The sequence below is a fragment of the Sporobolomyces koalae genome (assembly GCF_050403365.1).
Source record: "Sporobolomyces koalae JCM15063 DNA, S_koalae_JCM15063T_v1_ctg23, whole genome shotgun sequence".
In the NCBI taxonomy this organism is placed as follows: domain Eukaryota; kingdom Fungi; phylum Basidiomycota; class Microbotryomycetes; order Sporidiobolales; family Sporidiobolaceae; genus Sporobolomyces; species Sporobolomyces koalae.
Window position 1 is genome coordinate 91,928 of NW_027481748.1, and position 17,258 is coordinate 109,185.

A 17,258-nucleotide genomic window follows, 5' to 3' on the forward strand; every position below is an offset into this window, starting at 1 on the left:
CGGAAAGCGGCACGCGCGCGACTCCAAACTCTGCGCGCGAGCAGATTTGAGCCCCTAAACCTCGTCGAATCGCGACTACTCGACTCGGAGGCGACGCCTGTCTCTCTTCATGTCTTACCGCGGTCAGTTGCGACATCCGAACGCGAGAGACGCATCGTCGAGCTCTTCCGTCTCGATCGAGGACCCGGTCGATCATCACAACAACTCGACCGCGAGTTCTGCCAGTTCGACTCCCGCACTCGCATTACCAGACGATTCAGACGACCCTTCGTTCTCTTCTCAGCGTGTCGCGACTTCTACTCCTCGCAAAACGCGTCGATACTCGCGTCGAGAGTCGCAACCAGCGCGAGAGGAAGAGCTGGATGGTCTCCGATTGAGCGATACCGAATCGCTCGACTTGTTGGATGACGATGCCATCAAGCAAGGGTACGAACAGCAACAACAGCAACAGGCGAAATTGACGCGCAGGTCGCTGGCAACTCACCTCGAAGAAGGCGATTTCCTTCAACCGTACTCGACCTCGCTCACACCCCGTGCAATCTCGGTCTCACACGCGAGGTTCGCTCCTCGCGGGGATCTCTACGCACCGTCACCGAGTACAGGAAGTTCGACGCTGGTGGACCGGGAGGACGAAGGGTTTGGTTCAAGCAAAGCAAGGGAACGTGACAGTACAGCTCGACATAGCGTGCGTGCCATGGAAAAGACCGTCGAAGAAGAAGACACGAGCGGTCTCGACAAGGAGGAGGAGCAGAGAACCGAGATACACGCAACCAGTAACGCCGGGCTGCTGGATGAAGATCGAGCCTCGTCGAGTTCTCCCCGTGCTCCTCGAAGAAGCACAGTTGGCGATCTTGCACACTACATCGATGCTCGATTGGCCTCTCCGACGACGCGCTCCAGCACGTCGACTCCACGTCGCTCGCCCCCTTCTCGCCGAAACATACGCTCTACTCTCCCTCCTCAGACCCCTCACGCCCCTGGCGCGTTTCCTTCCTCGGCTCGCAAACTTGCCGAATCTCCTACTTCACCACAGCGTTCCGTCGGGACTCCGATTCGACCGAATTTGAATCAACAAAAGATTTCTCCTGCGAGCAGCAGCGCCCAGATACACGACGCGTTCGCAAGACTCATCACTGGTCCAAAAGGAGCGCTCACAAACTCGGCTGAACGTCGGATAGCGATGCAAGCGAATGCGACCCCTGCAGGTCCAGGTTCACAACGAGAGAGGGCAAAAGTTGAGGCGCCAGATTTCGCCGGCCGGTACTCGTTCTCGCCGAGCAGTTCTCTACCGGTCGAGAAAACTCGCAGAAGCGCTCAGCGCTCAAACTCAAACGAGGACGTTCCATGGACGAATCAGGAGACTGGCGGACATGAGGTCAAGATCGAGCAGAGACGAGGTGAGCAGGAGCAGCGGGACCGGGAGCCTAGAATGGACGGGCACGGTCAGCGTACGCAGTTACAGGCACTCTCCGGAGAGACGACCGAGGACGAAAGCGTGGGGGACATGCGGTCCTCGGAGGAGGACGAGGTACGGATAGCTCAACGCAGTGCGATTGACTTTGCCATGGCGCAATCGACCGACGACGACGAGGCAGCAGATGCGTCAACAGAAGCATCTCCGAACGAAGAGGGCCAGCCATTACGTCAGCCACAGTCAACCGGCCTCAGAAATAGTGTCAGATTCGCTGAACCGGTCTCGAGTCACTCGAGGACGCCGTCTGATCCGCAATCTTCAGAAACACCTCTCCTTCCCGTGTCACAATCAGCTCACTCTCGCTCGAACGACGAGCACGTTGAACGCAAGAGACCAGTCTCGCCGGATCTCCCTGCTCTCCCACCTGTTCTCGCTCCGGAATCACCAGAACCCGTACGCCATCTGCCGGCTTCCTCCTCGTTCCGCCGATCTCAGCCAGTCGCGTATCGTCAATCCGGCCTACGTCAACCCGTCGAGACAACGGGTTCCCCTCCGGGTACACCGATTCCAACCTTGTCGCGGTCTCCCGCGCGATCATCTTCCCCTGATCGCGTCAATCCGCCGAGAAGTTCGACCCCGCCGCAACGCATCATCCCGCTGCCAAATCCAGATGACACGCCTCCGCGAGCTTCTCCTTCTCCATTGGCGCGGCGCCTGAGACCAGTCGCTCAAAACCCAATCACTTCTCCTTCACGATCTCCGCCACATTCACCGCCTACCGAATCCATATCGGAACTGCCTCTTTCAAAGATGGAGCCCGTCAAAGAGGAGGAAGACGACACTCCCGACCAATCGATTCCCCTGCTTCTCGACCAACTATCTGCCGCCGTTCGAGCCTTGACGGCTGCTCGGGTGTCTTTCGGAAACGTCGGTCAGAGCTTATCGACCGAGCTTCAGGCGGAACAAGCAGACAACAGCTTGGTGCGAGCTTTATCGGAACGGCAGAAAGAGACTGCTCGTCAGAGACAGATTATGGAGGAAGAGCTCTGGCAGCTCGAGCACCTCGATCAATCTGAAACGGTATGAACGATTCCTGGTATCCTTCTTTGCGAGTTGCAATACCTGACGCGAATGATGTACAGATCAAGCGAGAAGACATACGCGGACAGCTGGTGGAGAACTATCAGGTCGAGCAGGATCTTGGATCCAAGGTCGAAGAGCTGCGCCAGAGCATCGAAGACATGGGACTTCTTGTCGGCGACCAGGTACGAATCTATTCTCTTCTGGCATCGACCTCAGCTCGAGATTGATCTGGCGCTCATTGTGCTTTTCGCGTCCAGGTTGCTCGAGCGTTGAGCGATTCGATAGACCGGGAAAATCGCAAGCGCAAACACTGGCTCGCGTTTGCATTCTGCTTCCAGATTGGGCTCTTCTGGATTGTCCTCCGGTACACTACATCTCGCGGTTTGGCCCGGATGGAACGTAGCTGACCTGAACCCTGGTTGAGCAGACTTGCCAACGCCCGCTCGTCTTCTCTGCTACATACCGCGTACTACGATCCGTTCCAACCAGAAGGGCTCCAGTTGCCCTTGAACCCCTTTTCTTCGCCCTCCGACCCCATCGTCAGTCCAGATACGATCGCTCTCTTTACACCTTGCCTCACGTCACACAACACTTGGACCGGTCTCGAAACCACTGCGGTCCTTTTACGAGGCACGCGCGACAAAATTGCGCAAGTCGCCTCGAATCTGGTTCAGTCCCGCAGCACCTGGTCGAGCAGAGTGGTTGCTCCCAGTTCGAGATCGGTGCCAGTTTGAGTAACGAACACGTTTACGCCAAATTCTACGAACCTGTTGTTGTTCTTGTTGTTGTGTAACAGTAGAATCCACATATTTATGTTGATCGACTACCGCATTTGCCGGTTCTCTCTGTTCTGAAGCATCTTGTCGAGCTAGAATTGAGAGACAAATCCGCGCACGCAGACGAAAGGATTTATGGCGGTTTTTGCGAGAATATTCTGTGCGTGTCCCGATTCCTCGAGGATTGTGGCTCGCGCCGCAGCCTGGTCTTCCTCCATCCGGTTCGCCGATGTTGTCCTATCGTCGTTGTCTGCATAAGAGAATGTTACTCATCCTGTACAGCGCGAAGAGCGCTGTGAAAGTCGACCGATTGGAACCCTAGAAAAAGTCCGTCCGCGACTTTCGTCCAGAATGGACCAAAATGGTTCGCTTTTTCACCAGATGGTCCATTATGGACGATTTCCTAGGAACCGGGGCCAAATCAGGAGAGACGCTCGACTCGAATCGGTTGAATCGGTATCTTTTTGGACCGAGAATGCGCGAGCATCTCTCCTGATTTGGCCCCGGTTCCCAGGAAATCGTCCATAATGGACCATCTGGTGAAAAAGCGAACCATTTTGGTCCATTCTGGGCGAAAATCGCTGAAGGACTTTTTCTAGGGATTGGAACACTCTCGCTTCTGTCGCAACTCGCTCCCATCCCAGAGATCACAGGGTGCACGCCGAAAGAAAAAGAACAAAAAATCCAAAAGGATACGGGGATGCCCGACAGCGCCGACCAGGAGTGGAATGGAGGGGCCATCGCGGCAGCCAGGAGGGCAAGCCCAAGAACTGACTGCACCGGCGCTCAAAGATTAGAGTGATTGAATGAGCTCCCCGATGGGGAGCTACCAGTAATCACACTGGTAAGAACAGATACTACACTTGATCTAAGCCAAAAGGCCAGAAGGTTAAGAAAAGTGGGAGAGCGTGTCCGCAAACGACGGTGCAGCAAGGCACTTTTCGAGCCAGTTCAAGTCCAGGACGCCTCAGCCGAAACTCTTACCGATATCTGCGTCAAGAAGTCGCGATAGAGTGATGAAATCGAGGCGGGGTGCAGGGAGAACAGGCTGTGCGAATTGGTCGGGCGGAATCCCCGCTCTCGCACGAACCTCTCGTCGCTGTCGTGGAATGTACTGCGGACTTTCTCGCGGGGACCGGGATCGAGACCTGGGAAGAGGGGCGATATGACTCTTGCTTTCCTTCTCTTCAGTCCACCTCAACCGGCCTTCTTCTACCATGGTCTCAGAGGCATCAAACTGCGCACTCGGGAGTCTTTTCTCTCTCTCTCTCTTTTGGCAGTCTGTCCCCTGCCCACTCATATCCTTGACGTCGTCTCCCTCGTTCTCATCGTCGGTCTTAATCGCACACACACGCACTTATGAGCACGCACATACGGTCCCTCTCTCCCTCTCTCCCTCCCTCCCTCTCTCTCCTGCCGGTACACGCTTTTTCGCGCCACAGCCCTATGCTTGTCGTGCCCTGGTCTCTGACATAGGTTCGTACCCGCCCATTCGAAAACCTGCAACGGGCATCTCTTCCTCGACATGCGGAGATTTCCGAGTCAACTTTCCGCCTACTGATTCCGAAACGAAACGACAGTGAAAGGACACGAATGATAGTCAACCTCATTCTCTGGATGTTGTTCGTCGTATCCTTCCACTGTCGTTCGGTATTGGAACCAGTAGACGAAAAAGTTGACTCGGAAATCTCCGCATGTCGTGGAAGAGATGCCCGTTGCAGGTTTTCGAATCGGCAGGTGAGGACCTATGTCAGAGCGCCAAGCCGTGAGCCGATGAGCAGACGAAAATCAATGCTGAGGTGACAGCATACTGTGGGTATTTTCCCCAAGCATTTCTTGCAGCGTCGCATACTGTACCTGGTCCTCTCGATGATTGCGCGGACTCGAATCATCCTATGCCGCTGGATGTCTCTTCCGAAGGACACTCGGATTCGCTTTGCAATTGTGGGTTGCCTTTGGTAGTTGTCTCGTCTCGTTCTCTAACAGCGAAGCTCTCGGTTTCTTTTGAGCCGGAAAGTGGAGCGGTGAGATTCTCGATCGGCCACTCGAGTTTGAGCTGAGAGTGATCAACAGAAATAGAGCAAGCGAGAGAAAGAGAGAGAACGAAAGAGAGAAGGAGGGGCGAGTACGTACTCGCGGCCACAGACTCGTCGAGGCCAAGCACTGGCCAGCATCACTCTCCACCAGTGTCATATCGAAGCAAGTACAGGTGCGTACGTTTGTCCCTCCAAATTTGCTCCTCGACGAACTTCGCTTGTCAGGCAAGGTCCGAAAGAGGCGCAAGCTACGTCGCAGTGAGTTTCCTCTTACTCTCTGGGCGGTCTGTCCTTGCTTCCGAATCTGAATCTATCACGCCGAACAATCGAACTCCGTCAGGGCAGGACGAGCACAGGACGGTGGCGAGCAAAAGTGTATATGGGCGGGAGAGGGCCAGAGGGAGACCGTGTGTGTATGTGTGCGTGCGATTGCGAAATCCGATGAGAAGGAGGGGGATGAAGACAAGGAGATGGGGCAGGAGATGCGAGAGCCACGGGCAGGGAACACACCGCCGAGAGAGAGAGAGAGAGAGAGAGAAGACTCACGCGTGTTGGTTGTTTGATATCTCTGAGACCATGTTTGCAGGAGCCCGGTCGACGTGGAGCGAAGAGAAGGGTTGCAAGAGCAGAAATATTCTCCCCCAGCCCTGAATTTCTCTCCCGGTGAGAAAGTGCACGATAGATTCACGAAGCAATAAGTGCGAACGATAGGTCCGTGCCGAACAACGCCTAGATTGGATTTCCGATAACAATGCATGGCCTGCGACTTGAGCTACTTAAGTTGTCTCCACCCGGCTCTTGTCAGAATGATCGGCCTCTTGGAACCGGTAAGGAAGCACACTTTTTGCATTTAGCGGATCGTTCTCGACAAGGGCTTAGACACCGTGATTCATTGCAAGCGGTATAGACAAATGTAGGGTTCAGAGCGATGTAGAATTCTCAGACGGTGTCGCAGGACTCCCCTCTGTTTCGGGCAGGAGTAGTCGGACGTGCTCGGGCGGGACAACGTCTGAGGGGTCGGCGGTGTCGTAAGCACGCTCTCTCACAGCATTCGCGGCGTCGATCGCAGTCTGCAATTCTATCAATGGATGAACGGGATGAATCAGATCTGAGCACAAAGTCGTGAACCGCTTGTCAGGAAGCGCGAAGATCAAAACATGCATACCTATGTGGACGCGATTGAGCGCTTGCGCGAATTCGTGCGCATTCGTCTGAGTCGACTTTGCCTTGTAACACTCTGGGAGCGCTGCCCAGCTGGTACTTCGAGTCACTGCAGGCAACGTGCCGGCATATGACGCCCACCCCTCTGGCAGCTGATCCATGAATCTTGTTTTCGTTTCGAAAGATCGAGCGCCTGTTTAAGATGTTCCAATGAGTTCCCATCGTTCGCCGAGTGTAGCATGATTGCGAGCAGAAGAAGCAGAACCCAAAAGTCACGAGTTTCCAATCCTGCGGGGGACCCTCGAAATACGGCGGGGGCATTGATCGGGTTCCGTTGCTCATCTCGCCCTCGCCCTCGACGTCCTGACGATGTAAGCAGGATTTCAAAATAGTTGAAGGCTATCTCGCTTCGCGCTGCTCGTTACGCCGGACCATGCAGACCGGCTCACCGAGTTCCACTCTCCAACGTGTGCCAACAATCGGATGGTCCTTATCGACAGCACGCAGAAGATACAACCAGCAAACTGAGACTCACCGGTAGACGAGTCAGCCACAGGTTCATTCGACCCCGATCGCGCCCTGCTGCTCCGCTCCGGTCCACCGCCGAAGATCTCGTGTGCTTGGCTATCTGAATCCTCTGTGGCGCCCCCTCCGAGCTGTTCGACACTCGGGCATTGGCGAGGCAGATTCTTCATCGGCGCGCGCCGGTCGTAATTGCGGTAGCGAGCCACGACGGTTTCACGAGGCGGACAAGGGAATGAGCGGGGGTCTTTGCGCGATGTCATAGTCGTAATGGATCTGTCGACTGATCGCTACGTCTGTTCCTACCTACTTGGGCGTTCGGCTGGTTTGGCTCTCGATGGTGCGCAAGAAAGAGTGACGCGCTACCGGATTGACATTCCAGAGTCTCTTTCCACCATCGTCGTCTGTACGCGCTTTTCTGGCCAGCACAAGGTCCTCAAGATGCCGCGGCTCGGCTTCAACGAACATAGACGCGCGTGGTTGGAGAAGAGCTTCTTCATGTCGTCTCGTCCGACCCGCAGCATTCTGACGACTGCCATCCGCGGCATGAACTTGGATACGGTCAGCTGACTCGTGCTTATGACCGCGTCTGCAAGCGTGCTGACATCGTCTCGCTAGGCTCCTCTATTGACAGAACTTGCACGCGATTACGACTTGCTCTGCGCGAGTCGAACGGAAACTAGAGTGTCGGTCTACCCTGATTCGGCGTTGCTCGCGCTGCCTAACATCGGGACATCGCTGTGCTTTAGGATGCTTGTTTTCGCCACCGAAGCAGCTGCCGAGGCGGCCACGACTTTCGCCGCTGAGTCCGGACACGATATTCAAGTGAGTCTTTTCTCTTTGCGAGCGATTGCTTTGAGTAAGCAATTGACCCGTAACCGGACAGACTGCCGAGTCACCCTGGCGTTGGAGCTCAAGCGACGGACTCAACCTTCACCGACCAGCTGCGGACCGGCACTTTTTCGTGCCATGCCTGGATCTCACCGGTCACCAGAATTCGCTGGAGTCGGACGAATATATCCACTATGACTGGGAGCACAACGAGGCTTGGCGTATCTTCTGCCAGCACATCCGGGACCCGACTGAAGGCTTCTTCCCGCCCAGCAACCTTCCGCAAGAGGACGAAACCGTCAGCGCCACTGCCCGTTCCCCGAATTCGCCTGCCCATGGGAATGAAGGGCAGATGTTGGATCCAGGCGACTAATCTCAGTCTTGGTAGCTTGATAGCTCGAAGGCCATGTTTGAAGGAGGCCGGTCGAGGTGGAGTGAAGAGAAGGGAAGCAAGAGTAGAATCTCCATCCCGGTCCTCGCCTCGTGAGAAAGTCCGCGCTAGTTTCTGGAGTGACGAGACCGAACGAGAGGTTCGTGCCGAACAACGCCTGGACCGGGTTTTGAACACAATCGCACGGCCTGCGACTTGAGCTACGCAAATTGTCTCCACCAGGCCTTTCGTCAGAGTGTTTGTTCTCTCGGGGACCCGTAATGATGCACGCTTTTTATATTGAGCGGGTCGTTCTCGACAAGAGCTCGACGCTAAGATTATCGAAATCGGTATAGAGCTATGCAGAGGCGGGACAACATCTGAGGGGTCGGCTCGGGACATGCTCGAGTCCGAGTTGGCAGCCTCGAATCGTATACATTTTGCGCTCCAACACTGCCGTCGCCGAGCCACCAGCCAGTGAGAATGCACCATTGCGAATGCCGGAGCAAAACGTGCTTAGTTCCTGCTGACTATTTCGTCCCTGTGTAGGGCCGTTTTCGCTGAGCTGCAATGCTTGTACTTATTAAGTACAGACCATCGCAGGACGGTGATCCACGAGACGATTGTGCCTTCCTCTGTATTGTCGATTCGAGAGCATTGTCAGTGAGCAATTTTTTGGTCGAGGTCTAGCGCGATTCTCGGCGACTAGCTTGAGAATCCGGTGTGTCGATCCTCACAACAGCGTCTGAGACAATCCGATATCCTCCTGCTTCAGTTCGAGACGATATGGCCATAACAAAGTTGCCTGTGGCGCACTACATCGACAGGAGTGGGTAGCAGGCGCTTACTGCTCGGCTCCTCGCCAGTGGCTCGAGCACTGCACTCGATTCTCCTCGCTACATCACAAGTAAGGAAGCGTACAGGCATGTGTAGCTCATATGCTCGGGATCGTCGTATTGTAAAGCTGGATGTGCTCTCAAAACAGTAAAGGGGTGAGGTCTTCGTTGCGACAAGGGTTCGCGATCAATTCTGCCAGACGCTGGTTTGGATCGAGCTAGTCAATCTTTAGCATCGCATGATGTTTCCTCGCTCGAAATGCGAAATCGCGTATACAGTGTCAGCCGTTCAGTTGCACAGAATGTCCGTGCACGTGCCAGTTCTCGAAATTGCCCTCGTAGCTTATAGCTGACCTTCGCAGATCCCGCGTATCGTCCTCTTGGCATAATGACAGACCGCTTCTATATTTCTAGTCACGATACAGCGGAAACCAGGTGTAGAGAGAGAGCTGACGGGTGAAAAAACACCGAAACAGTTCCCGCTCGTTTCGACTGTGCCCCCCTTTCCGACTTGACCATTATTCCTAAACTTGTCTTCAAGCTTTAAAAATCAAAAGTGACGACAGGTTGCGCAGAGAATGTACGCACCCGCAGTTGCGTCAAACAAGTTTTTTGGCGCCGTCGTTTGCGGACACGCTCTCCCACTTTTCTTAACCTTCTGGCCTTTTGGCTTAGATCAAGTGTAGTATCTGTTCTTACCAGTGTGATTACTGGTAGCTCCCCATCGGGGAGCTCATTCAATCACTCTAATCTTTGAGCGCCGGTGCAGTCAGTTCTTGGGCTTGCCCTCCTGGCTGCCGCGATGGCCCCTCCATTCCACTCCTGGTCGGCGCTGTCGGGCATCCCATTATCCTTTTTTTGATTTTTTTTTATCCTTTTTCGACGTTCACTCTGTGATCTCTGGGCCTGGATCGAGTTGCGACAGAAGAGAGAGTGTTCCTGGGTGATACAAAAATTGTAAGATGACACGAGTAGCCTTCGCCTCGATACCTTCGATCTTCATATCATTGCGCTTGACACCTTCGACGACCTTCAATCAAGTTCAGCTCACCTGGAGGAGCCATGGTCCGAGACGAGACCGGAAAGATTCTCAGTTTCACGAATTCACCGTAGAGGTTGGCGAGTGGGACCGCTAGCCATTTGCCTCACAGTCTGACCACGAATCTCTCACTTCCAGGTCCTGCACAAGTAGAAATAGGGCGCTCAGGCAATGTCTCAAGCTGCCAAGAACGGACACCTTTTTTGGTTTTCTATTCCTCCGATTCGAGCTTTTCCAAGTCTATAGCTGTTTGACCATGGCCTGACTCTTGTCCCTGAATTCTTCAAGCGCTTTCAACGCTTTCCCATTCCGTAGACTCTCTCGTGCCCGTTCAACTCCTTCCTGTTCAGTCGCGACAACTCCACTGACCAACAAGAGTGCTGCCGCGTTCAACACGACAAAGTTTTCGACCGGGTCTTCGGTCAACAATTTGCCTCCGAGAAGGGACAAGAGAGTCTCCGAATTTTCGGTTGGGGTTCCTCCCGTCACGGACGAGAGTGGGTGTCGAGACAATCCGAACTGTTCTGGAGTGACGACAAAGTAGTCGATCGAAGTCGGTGTCACTTGCCAAACCTGGGGATAACACGCAGAACAGGAAAGCCTCGTCAACAGGAGCGATCGATAGACCGAGAGAGTCAGAAAAAGTCAAAAAGGCGCCATACGTGAGATTCACCCGCGATCGAAATCTCGTCCAACCCTTCCTTGCCACAAACGACCCAAGCCTTCTCGAGTCCCGGACTGAGTTTGAGCGTTTCGGCAAACACGGGTCCAAGGTACTCGGAATGAACCCCGACGATCAACCGTTTCGGTTTGACCGGGTTGATCAACGGGCCCAACGCGTTGAAAATGGTTGGGAACGGCAACTGTTTGCGTATCGGCGCTAGGTGAACCATCGCAGGGTGGTACAATGGAGCAAACAGGAACAGGAACGAGCACGATTCGGACAAGGTCGGGATCGAGGTCGGAGGGAGCGTTGTGACGGGACATCCGAGCGAGAGGAGAATATCGGCTGATCCAGACGACGAGGTCGCGGCCTTGTTACCGTGCTGCAGAACCAACCCAACTTGAGCATATTTCGAGAGCTTGGAAGAAGGATGGAGCGTACTTTAAAGACTCGAGCGCCTGCACCGGCCGCAACGATTCCAGCGGTCGTGCTCACGTTGAACGTGTTGTGACCGTCGCCTCCAGTTCCGACAATGTCGCACACGGGGCCGAGTGTGGCATGTTCGTGGTCGAGCGAGACCTGGACAGCATGATCCGACATGACCTCGGCGCAGCAGGCCACAGTTTCGGGTTGTCCGTCCTTCTGGGTCATCCTGAGCGCGGCAAGGAACGCTCCAATTTGGGATTCGAGAGCTGCAGTCGGATGCGCGAGGTGCGAGAATGCGGCATGACAGTCGGATCGAGTGAATTCGGCTGGAGTCAGGACCAGCTTCTTGAGCAGCGGTGCAAAGGTGGCCGGAGTGAGAGCGTCTTGTGGTTCGGGTACGACCTGAGGCGTTGTTGTACCGGTTGCAGGCGGGGTACCACCGCTGCAAGCGAGAGCAAGAGTCAGACGGAGTTAAGACGGATTGGCGACAGAATCAGCGACGAACCCAATCATAGCCGTCACGGTCGCATCATGCGTCGACGTTCCTGCCCGAGTCGATTCCATTGTGTGCTGAAACTAGCGAGAGAGTGTAGAGGCTCGGAGTTTGGCGTGTCGCGCGCGAGAGTCGCGATTCGTCCGGCTTGATCTAGTTTCGACAGTCCCGCCTTGTACACGCCACTGGATCATCAAATAAATCTTTCAGAGACCCCAGAGATACTGCAGCCTACCGCCAGCGCTCTTTCAGAACCGCCACGAAGGTGTCGTGTACACTTTGACATCATCGTCTCGACCAGCGAACCGTCTTCTACGCCTACTATCCAAACATGAGCGGTCCTGCTCGATCAAAACGTCTCGCACGCGAGCTGCAAGAGTGTCACAAAGATGTACTGCTTCCAGACCCCCGCTCATCGGAACCTCTGATTCATTGCTGATCCAAACCATCCGCCCTGCGTGCACAGACCGTAGTCAAGGTCGAACAGGTCGACAGCAAGATCGATCACTTTGTCGGCAGCTTCCCAGGACCCACCGGTGAGAACAAGATTGTACCGCTTCTTCACCGCTCTCCCGCCTTTGACCGTTGAACGTGTGGGGTTGTCCGGTTTCGCTAGGGACTCCCTACGAAGGAGGCTGGTTCAATGTCGACGTACAGGCTCCCGATCGGTATCCCTTCGAGCCCCTCAAGATGAAGTTCATTACCAAAGTTTGTACCCTTGATCCCTCTCTCTCTCGGGCCAGAACTCATGAATTTCTACTCTTCAGGTCTATCACCCGAGTGAATAACTTTACTCAGAGTGAAGCTATGTACAGAAAGACTGAGATTGGTCCCTCTTGTAGATGTCTCTTCAGCCTCGGGGTACATCTGCCTAGACATCCTCAAGACCTCCTGGTCTCCGCAAGTCTCCCTCTTGTGTTCCGTTATCAGTGATGTCTATTGCTGATACTGCGTGATTACGCTCCAGAGTGTTCACTTTGAGAACGTGTCTCGTGTCGTTACAATCCCTGCTGTCGACTCCGGAACCGAACGACCCTCAAGATGCTGAAGTTGTGAGAGAAACTCTCTCTGCTCCTGATCATCGAACTCGAGATTGAAGGTTCTCTCGGACGATGATGGCATAGGCGAAACATTACTTGACAGATCGAGCCGGGTTCGAAGAAACTGCGAAATTCTGGACCGAGGCTAGTTCTCAATCTCTCTCCTCTTTCTGTCAATCTCTCTCCTTGACCTGATCGGTCGTATCTTTTCTACAGGTATATGCGGCGAAACCTTCCGTTTCGTCTTCCTCGGCAACGTCAAAGACGGCCCCGCGATCCAGCGGTACAACATCGAAAAGTTCAGAGAATGGTCGAGACCAGGAAGGGCAAAGAACGAAACGACCTCGTACTCGATCTCAATTGTCTGAAGGCGACGGACTCAGGATCGATCGATTCAATCGCCACGCCCAGAACCAAACCGACGAAGAAGACGATGACGATGATGATATTCAAGTAGTAGAACCTGGTACAACATCGTCGATGTCGGCACTTGAAGGGTTCAAGAAGGAAACGAAACTGAGCGGATTGGACTGGCAGGATGTCGAAACGTAAATCGTTCTCGCACTATTTCGTGGACTTTCCAAATTGGATCTGACCTGATTGATTCTGAATGGATTACAGCTTCAGTCAGATGGGATTCGAGACGGCTCAAGTCATCGACACTCTCAAAAGGCTGAATTGGAGACGAGGGAACAAGGAACGGTGTAGTGAAGATCAAGTCGTCGAAAAGTTGATCGGGAATTGAATGGGCAGGAGGCGGGATCACCCTTTCCGGTTGTTGCGAGTAGCTCGATAGGCAATGACGAGGATCGCTTCAAACCACATTCTGTTTTGTCTCATGCATGTTCGACCAGCCCGGAAGGGTTCCCGGTGTATTCAAGTCCGACAACCAGTCGCTAAATGCGTCGACGATGACTCGAGTCGAGCTGACGCGTAGGAGAGACGGGGCTCAAGATTCGGGATGCGGCGCGACGAGGTGCCGGGGAGCTGCAGCGCAAGGCTGAGCGACTGTGTAACCTTGCTGCTTGTCAAAGTTACTGGGTGATGGAATGCAGTCCCTCTCGCTGCAGAAGAACGTACAGCAGCAGCGCGTTTATGAATTCGTCTGTGCCACGTCATCGGACTCATCTGCTTATTCGTTGTCTCTCGACTATCACGCGCGGTCCACTTTAGATCCAGCCAGACTGTTGCGACTCGGATCACGACTCGATCTACACGGAATCTACCGTCGCTCATTGTAAGCGGTTACCGCGTATGATGTCACCACCTAGGGCTTCGCCTGTCGCCTTTCTCGAACACTTGATCAAGCTAGTCGAACTCGAACAACTCGCCGAGGAGCAAGAGTCGCATCTCCTCCTAACCTCGACTCCGCTATCGGTCTTGCAGCGTTCGGGCCTAGCTTTGAACAACTTGACTGCCGCTACCAATTCGGGAGGACTTGGCGGGAGGCGGTCGGTCGAGTTAGTTCGAAGCAGCGCATGGCACCAGGACCCAAAGTTTCCACCACACGATCTCCGCGTTGGCGATCTGGCGAGGATTCGCAATTCTGCGAGCTCGTCCAGTACGGCGGCAACTTCGAAAAAGGGCAAAAAGGTTGCGTCTGGTACATCTAACGCGAAGGGCAGCGCTTCGCCAGATGATGATGGGATAGATGCGGTTGTGTACAAGGTTGGAAACGAAAAGATTACGCTCGTTTTGAACGACTCGAACCACAAGAGCAGCAGCGAAGACGACGAGGTAGAATGGAGCGATCGCGTCACCATGTCTGTTCCCTTTGGATGTCGTTCCGAGATGCGCGGCTTGTGCTGACGAACTCTTCTGCGTAGGAGATCAGTCTCAAAGTAGCGAATCCATCCACTTTTACCCGACAGATTCATTTCTTGCGCCAAACGATTCGCGGGCTCGAAGCGCTCGAAGGCCACACTTCAAAAGCCACGACCCCAGTGTCAGACGCGACTGCCGCTGACAACGCAGTTTCCGAAGCGACCAATGCAGTTTCGTCCTCGCCTCCGCCTGTCCAGTCTCCACTCTACTCTGTCCTCCTCGGAGTCGCCTCCCCTACTCTTGACCAGACCAACGACGCTCTCAAGAAAGACAACATCAAATACTTTGACTCGCGACTGAACGAGAGTCAGAAAGAAGCGATCGAATTCGCGCTGCGTTCGAACGAAGTCGCCGCGATCTGGGGTCCTCCTGGAACCGGTGAGTCCTCATTACGGATAGGGCATGACCAAAGTAGAGACTGATCAAAGAAGATGCTTTCTTTTTCGCGCGCAAACAGGCAAAACTCAAACTTTGGTCGAACTCGTTCGACAGTTAGTGCTCGTGCAAGGTTTGCGAGTCCTCGTGTGTGGCGCATCCAATTTGTCGGTCGACAACATCCTCCTACGACTCTCGACGTCCTCGAGTTCCGACACTCCGATCCCTGTGATCCCTCTCACGAGGCTGGGACATCCAGCACGAATCTTGTCTTCGCTCACCCACCACACTCTCGATTCGCAGTCGGCTCAAACCGATGCGACCGCATTGATTCAAGACATCAAAGTCGATCTCTCGAACCTCGAGCAAGAACTCAACAGTCGGGATCGTAAAATTCGACCGAAAGGAAGTCAGAGAAAAGAGAAATGGGACCAAGTGAGAGACCTGAGACGGGAGATGAGGAGGAGGTTCGCCGGGATTGGCAACGAAGTGCTTGGAGGCAAAAGACTCGTGCTTGCTACGACGCATGGTGCAGGAGGCAAAGTATTGGACAAATTCGATCAGTTTGATGTCGTCATTATCGACGAAGGTGAGAAAAGAGGATCCGCTCCGAATAGCCACGTCTAATCAGCTGACTTGATCACATATCTCGCAGCTGCACAAGCGACAGAACCGGCATGCTGGATCCCGATCACTCGAGGCAAAAAGCTCATTCTCGCAAGTCTACCATACAACGATGCCTCACCTTCTGTTGCTCATCTGGACCTACCTGTCACAGGCTGGAGATCATTTGCAACTGCCCCCAACACTCAAATCTCTCGACTCTTCATCTCTCTCTCACAAATCTGCGTCTTCGTTCGCTACTGCTCCTCGCGGACAGGGCCAGCTTGAACTCTCGAAGACCCTCGAGACGACCTTGTTCTCTCGCTTGCTTGCACTGCACGGACCTGAAATCCGTCGCATGCTCAAGGTTCAGTACCGGTTCAACCGCAAGATCAACGAGTTCCCTTCGCTCATGCTGTACGAACGCCAACTCGTACCCGATTCGAGTGTCGAACATCGACAATTGGAGGATTTGTTGTCCGAGGCAGATGATCAACCAGATGGGGAACCGGATCACGAAGATTTGAACGAACCGGTCGTGTTCTTTGATACGGCCGGACTCGCCATGTACGAGAGATCAGGAGACGAAGACAGTGGTGGTGGGGGCAAAAGTGTAGCTGGTAAAGGTCAATACGGGTCTCAATCAAAATCAAACGAGAACGAAGCCGAGTGAGTCGGGTGCTCTTCCGACCGTGGACGCGTCCTTTTCCCGATATCGCCGGGGTTGGGAGATTGATCCAATTCCTACGATTCCTCTCTCTCGCCAACAGGATCGTGCTCAACTATGTCAAATTCCTCGTACGCGATTTTTTTCTTCTCCTTGTCGCTTCTCTTCCCAGTCAACAGAGCTTGATGAAACAATTGCGGATTCTGAACCAGGTCGAATCGGGGATTCCACCGAAATCAATCTCGCTCATCTCACCTTACAACTCTCAAGTCATGTTACTCTCGACTACGATCAGTCCACTGTACCCCGAGATTGAGATTGGTTCGATCGATTCGAACCAAGGTCGAGAGAACGATGTCGTCATCATCTCGCTCGTACGTTCCAACGAATCCGTAAGTATTCCCTTTCTTTTTTTCTCTTGAAGGGAAAGATACACGCACTTTTTTCACTAATGAATGTTGTTTTTGCGGGGGTTTGGTTTGAGAAACAGGGAGAGATTGGATTCTTGAAAGAGATGAGGAGGTTGAACGTCGCCATGACGAGACCTAGACGACAATTGGTTGTCGTTGGAGATTCTGAAACTCTGAAAAAAGGAGGACAAGAACCTTCAAACCACAAGAATCGGACAAACTCGATCAAAGATGAATTTGATTCACTTGAAGGGGAAGACGAGGAAGAAGAGAATGTCGAACCAAGCACAACAGCAGACGAGGATCGAAACGACCAGGAAGAGAGGAAGAAGGGTGTCGTGACAGGATCCAGGTTTGTCAAAGAATGGATCGAATGGATGGAAGCTAACGCGTACGTGCGAGTTCCCTGAAATCAAACAACAAAAGACCTTTTGCCCTTTAGGGTGTCCTCTTTATCTTGAGGGTTTGAAGCTGAGGAAAGACGACATTAGTTTTGTAGCAAAGAGAAATCTCCAAAGGAACATTTGCGACACAAGAGCGAAAGGGAGCAAGAGGCAGAAAGGATTATTACAGAAAAAAGACATGAACAAAAAGAGAAAGAAAGAATCTGAACAAAAAAAGAAAGAGAAAGAAATGGCAGGTCGACACATCGAGAGGAGAGAAACCCCAAGACTCGAAATGAAAAAAA

The 17,258-nt window shown here is 53.5% G+C and overlaps 4 protein-coding genes across 4 annotated transcripts; 3 read left to right on the forward strand and 1 right to left on the reverse strand.

Moving 5' to 3' along the window:
* Nucleotides 1-109: 109 nt before the first annotated feature.
* JCM15063_002079 (uncharacterized protein) lies at nt 110-3,231 on the forward strand (the record flags this gene model as incomplete). Its single annotated transcript, XM_076679467.1, has 4 exons — nt 110-2,494; nt 2,557-2,679; nt 2,755-2,861; nt 2,925-3,231. 4 exons carry the CDS (start codon nt 110-112, stop codon nt 3,229-3,231), a joined length of 2,922 nt encoding a protein of 973 aa, XP_076533375.1.
* A 7,077-nt stretch (nt 3,232-10,308) lies between these two features.
* TRP4 (anthranilate phosphoribosyltransferase) lies at nt 10,309-11,722 on the reverse strand (the record flags this gene model as incomplete). Its single annotated transcript, XM_076679468.1, has 4 exons — nt 10,309-10,641; nt 10,731-11,114; nt 11,174-11,600; nt 11,664-11,722. The coding sequence occupies 4 exons, from the start codon at nt 11,720-11,722 to the stop codon at nt 10,309-10,311; spliced, it is 1,203 nt and encodes a 400-aa protein (XP_076533376.1).
* Nucleotides 11,723-11,982: 260 nt separating this feature from the next.
* JCM15063_002081 (uncharacterized protein) lies at nt 11,983-13,436 on the forward strand (the record flags this gene model as incomplete). The annotated part of the gene is made up of 9 exons (XM_076679469.1): nt 11,983-12,042; nt 12,118-12,187; nt 12,268-12,359; nt 12,419-12,431; nt 12,494-12,551; nt 12,619-12,703; nt 12,776-12,835; nt 12,908-13,239; nt 13,313-13,436. 9 exons carry the CDS (start codon nt 11,983-11,985, stop codon nt 13,434-13,436), a joined length of 894 nt encoding a protein of 297 aa, XP_076533377.1.
* Nucleotides 13,437-13,948: 512 nt separating this feature from the next.
* Nucleotides 13,949-16,980, forward strand: JCM15063_002082 (uncharacterized protein; the record flags this gene model as incomplete). The annotated part of the gene is made up of 8 exons (XM_076679470.1): nt 13,949-14,428; nt 14,518-14,893; nt 14,973-15,479; nt 15,546-15,607; nt 15,669-16,162; nt 16,264-16,291; nt 16,373-16,552; nt 16,651-16,980. 8 exons carry the CDS (start codon nt 13,949-13,951, stop codon nt 16,978-16,980), a joined length of 2,457 nt encoding a protein of 818 aa, XP_076533378.1.
* Nucleotides 16,981-17,258: the final 278 nt, after the last annotated feature.